The sequence below is a fragment of the Coenobita brevimanus genome, chromosome 32 (genome assembly GCF_032717465.1).
Source record: "Coenobita brevimanus isolate Jiangsu-jjx chromosome 32, ASM3271746v2, whole genome shotgun sequence".
Classification (NCBI taxonomy): Eukaryota; Metazoa; Arthropoda; class Malacostraca; order Decapoda; family Coenobitidae; genus Coenobita; species Coenobita brevimanus.
This window is the reverse complement of record NC_136985.1, coordinates 1,662,501-1,667,500: the sequence shown is the minus strand read 5'-3', so window position 1 is coordinate 1,667,500 and position 5,000 is coordinate 1,662,501. Positions and strand designations below refer to the sequence as shown.

General features: G+C 45.4%; 1 protein-coding gene across 1 annotated transcript; it reads left to right on the top strand.

The window, feature by feature from the left end:
* Positions 1–2,231: 2,231 nt before the first annotated feature.
* On the top strand, positions 2,232–3,856 carry LOC145395661 (lysosome membrane protein 2-like). The gene has a single exon (XM_080269227.1). It carries the CDS (start codon positions 2,363–2,365, stop codon positions 3,854–3,856), a length of 1,494 nt encoding a protein of 497 aa, XP_080125353.1. The 5' UTR covers positions 2,232–2,362.
* Positions 3,857–5,000: the final 1,144 nt, after the last annotated feature.

Here is a 5,000-nt window from a genome sequence, read left to right as displayed (position 1 = left end):
AGTATGTGTGTGTGTGCGTGTGTAAGTACGTGTGTGTGTGTGTGTGTATGTATGTGAAGTATGTGTTCATATTAATGTAAGTTTGTATGTATGTATGTATCTGTGTGCATGAATGTATGTGTGTATGTGTGTGTATTTGTGAACGTGTACGTGTGTATGCATGTAAGTATAGCGCGTCACGGGGTACCATAAGGGTCGTGTGTGTGTGAGTCAGGTACCGTACACACACACACACACACACACACACACACACACCAGCACCACTACACACTCACTTGCCAACTCTCGCAGCGGCAACATCTCGTCTATACCTACCACAACTACCACCATCGCTGCCTACCACAACTACCACCATCGCTGCCTACCACAACTACCACCATCGCTGCCTACCACAACTACCACCATCGGAGACTAGAAGGGCTATTGAAAGTGATACACTAGTCAACTACTACCATCACAACCACAACTACCACCATCGCTACCACAACAACCACAACCTACCACCATTGCTCTCTACCACAACTACCAGCATTGGGTATTCAAGCTATCTAAACTACCACCAACCACAACTACCACAGTCGCAACTACCACAACTACCACCATCGAGAGTTACCACAACTACCACAATCTACGACCACGTGGAGGAAGGAAGGAAGGAAGAAAGGAGGGAAGAAAGAGAGAAAGGAAGGAAGGAAAGAGAGAGAAAAGAGGAGAAAGAGAGTGAAAAAACTGTAAGAATAAATCAACAGTGAGAAAGTGCTAAGGAATAAAGAGAAATAAGTGTTTAAAGAAAGAGAGGAGAGAGAATAGTAGTGAAAATTAAAGAGAAAACAAAAGTGATTGGCGTATCAGAATAAATCAAACAGTGAAAGGAGTTAAGAGGTGAAATAAAGTTAGAAGATAAATATAATTAAAGAGAGAAAAAATAAGGAAATACGAAAATAAATCAATTATGAGAAGGTGAGACGGGAAAAAATAGGTGAAATAAAGAGAAATACGAAAATAAATCACTTGTGAGAAGGTGACACGGGAAAAAATCGGTGAAAAAAAGAGAAATAAGAAGATAAATCACTTGTGAAAAGGTGAGACGGGAAAAAATCGGTGAAATAAAGAGAAATACGAAGATAAATCACTTGTGAAAAGGTGAGACGGGAAAAAATCGGTGAAAAAAAGAGAAATACGAAGATAAATCACTTGTGAGAAGGTGAGACGGGAAAAAAATCAGTTAATACAAGACATAAACAAAGGACCAATGATATAAAAAGCGAGGAAGACGGCGACAGCTGCGGTGCAAATATTCGAATTCAAATCTATATAGGTCACCGAGTGCTCGTGTACTTAACTGAAGGGATGGTGTAGTGGTAAGACCTCCAGCTTGTATGCGATTGAACCTTAGATCAAACCAGGGCCGGTCCTACTGTTAGATAAAGTTTGTTTACCTCTAGATACGTCTTTACCCAGCAGTCTCCTTCTTGCTTGTGGTGTGGCTAATTTTATGTGGCGCTGTTTTGAATCTGTGGTGAGATTTGGCACTGTACTGTGGTGAATGTAAGCAGCTGTGGTAGGACTGCTGTGGTAGAGGAGCGAGAAGTGCTAATGTAATGTATGGTACTGTGATATTAAACCAGAGTACAAAGGAGAAGTACTGTATTATTCTATACTAACATAGAGAGGTGTGGTGCTGTACTGCGGCTGTGGTGAAAGGACCCGTGGCACCGTAGTAAAAGTGTGGTAGTGTGGTGAATAATTGTGGTATCGTAGTGTGGCACATACGATGAAATAGCAGTGTCTGGTAGTACGTTAATATTATGCTTAAATAAATCGCAGGAGCAGCGTATGGAAGTGTTGCGTAAGGAGATTTGAAATTACGAAAACACTACCGTCGAAATCTGGTGCTACGACAAAGCGATGCTAGCGTAAGAAGCTTCTGGATTGCGATAAAGGGTTAAGACAGCTGCCACTACGATAAAACCAGCAGCGTAAGAAGATTTGGCTTTACGATAAAACTCTCGGGGTGCGAAAGCCTGCCGTAGAAATCTGGTGCTACGACAAAGTGATGTTTGCGTAAGAAGCTTCTGGATTGCGATAAAGGGTTAAGACAGCTGCCACTACGATAAAACCAGCAGCGTAAGAAGATTTGGCTTTACGATAAAACTCTCCGGGTGCGAAAGACTACCGTAGAAATCTGGTGCTACGACAAAGCAATGTTTGCGTAAGAAGCTTCTGGATTGCGATAAAGGGTTAAGACAGCTGCCACTACGATAAAACCAGCAGCGTAAGAAGATCCGGCTTTACGATAAAACTCTAGGGGCGCAAAGTCTGTCTGTACGATAAACGAAGTGCGTCGTAAAATTACCCGAAGATGCAAGTACACACCAAAGCCTGTATTCTGGTGGTCGTGGGGGTGGTACTGATCGCTGGCAGTATCACCTTCTACCTCTGCTTCAGCCAAGTCTTCACCAGCATGCTCGAAAAGAAACTCATGCTTGTACCTGGATCGCAGACACTCGAGAACTTCAAATCTCCCCCGGTGCCAATCTTCATGCAATTCTGGTTCTTCAACGTGACAAACAGCAAGGAAGTCATGCAAGGTGCCAAGCCAAAAGTTCAACAAGTAGGTCCATACACATTTGACGAGAAGCAAGTCAAATATAACCTAACTTTCAATGATACAGAGGGCTCGGTAACTTATCTACAAAACAAGACCTTCTTCTATCGAGAGGACTTGACGCCAGGCTCCCTAGAAGACTCCGTCACTACAATAAACGCTGTGATGATGAGTCTTGGAGCTAAAATGGCGACCGTGAAACCAGCAATGAAAGCGCTGATTGAGCTGTGGTTTACGAGGTTCTCCCAGCAGCCTTTTGTGACGAAGCCGGTGAGGGAACTACTTTTCGAAGGGTACGAAGAACCACTGTTACTCCAGCTGGCGGACTTGACGAGGGATCCCGTCCATGCTACAGGTCGCTTTGGCTTCTTTTTCCCCAAGAACAACACCCACGGAGGTACATACACGGTCAAAACAGGGGTGCTTGGGATGGAGGACTACCAAGAGATCCTGCGCTGGCGTGGGAAAGATCGGATAGACTTCTGGAACGCGGATATGTGGGGCGGCGACACTTGCAACATGATCAATGGCACATCGGGCAACCAATTCCCCCGACCGATGAGCAAGTCGGAACTACTACGACTCTACACGGCTGAATTATGCCGTTCCATCTTCGCCGAGTACCAGAAGGAAGTTCCCCACGGCCCGCTGACTCTCTACCGCTACGTCCTTCCCCAGCGGCTTCTGGCAAACACGCCGGAGAATGAATGCTACTGCGTCGACAACTTCACCTGCCGCGCGTCAATGATCAACGTCTCCCCCTGTCGCAAAGGCGCACCTGTCATCATGTCCACTCCGCATTTCTACCAGGGGGAGCTGGAGGACGCGAACCAGGTCACCGGTCTCCATCCGATCGCCGAGGAACACGAAACCTACTTGGACATCGAGCCTATGACTGGCGTGACCTTCCGCGCGGCCAAGCGGATCCAGGTCAACATGCCGCTGAAACGCTATGGCAACCTACCAGCGTTCAGAGACGTCCCCGATGTCATCATTCCCGTCCTCTGGGTCAACGAAAGCGTCGAAGTCCCTCTGGAGCGAACCCATGTGCTTCACCGAACACTCACACTGCCCTTCACGCTAGTCACGGTGGGGGCGGCTCTCCTCGTCACACTAGGAGCTGTTCTCATACTTGTTGCCGTCATCAAGGTGGTTTTGGCGCGAAAATCGAAGGAGATGAATCGCAAGCCCAAGAAGGACAAGGAACTCAGTGTGACAGAAAAACTTAATAACAGAAATTACAGTTGAGAGTTAAAATGACTTATGTAAACAGCAAAACAAAGAAGAAGAGGAGGAGGAGAAAGGAAGAGGAGAAGAAGGAGGAGGAGGAAGAGGAGGAGGAGGAGGAAGAAGGAAAAACGAAGAAGGTGAGGAAGAAAACGCAGGACAGAGAACTATGTGTGACGTAAAAAAAACAAGAATTATAATTGAAGCGTATGTGAAGAAGAAGCAGAGGAGAAGGAGGAAGAAGAAGCAGAGGAGGAGGAGGAAGAGGAGGAAGAAGAAGAGGAGGAGGAGGAAGAAGACGACGAAGAGGAGGAGGAGGAGGAGGAGGAGGAAGAAGAAGAAGAGGAGGACGAGGAAGATATCAGCAGTACCATTGGATTTATATAGGATTCGAAACCAAACAAAAACACTGTACAGTTATATCTATAGTCCTTCCACTTCAACTTGGCCTAAATCCTTTCCATAGCACTTCTTCGTGACTAGCATCGTTACAAAGACAATACTACGGCTCTACATCCTTTCCATAGCACTTCTTCGTGACTAGCATCGTTACAAAGACAATACTACGGCTCTACATCCTTCCCATAGCACTTCTTCGTGACTATACTCCTTTCACCTTAACTTGGCCCAGATTTTCGTCCTTTTGCAGCTTGTTTCACGTAGCTCAGTGGCAGAAAAAGACAATGCTACGGCTCTACATCCTTTCCATAGCACTTCTTCGTGACTAGCATCGTTACAAAGACAATACTATGGCTCTACATCCTTTCCATAGCACTTCTTCGTGACTAGCATCGTTACAAAGACAATACTATGGCTCTACATCCTTTCCATAGCACTTCTTCGTGACTAGCATCGTTACAAAGACAATACTATGGCTCTACATCCTTTCCATAGCACTTCTTCGTGACTAGCATCGTTACAAAGACAATACTATGGCTCTACATCCTTTCCATAGCACTTCTTCCTGACTAGCATCGTTACAAAGACAATACTATGGCTCTACATCCTTGCCATAGCACTTCTTCCTGACTAGCATCGTTACAAAGACAATACTACGGCTCTACATCCTTTCCATAGCACTTCTTCGTGACTAGCATCGTTACAAAGACAATACTACGGCTCTACATCCTTTCCATAGCACTTCTTCGTGACTAGCATCGTTACA

Excerpts from the sequence above, each read along its gene's own strand:
- LOC145395661 (XM_080269227.1), top strand. The coding sequence starts at position 2,363 with ATGCAAGTACACACCAAAGCCTGTATTCTGGTGGTCGTGGGGGTGGTA.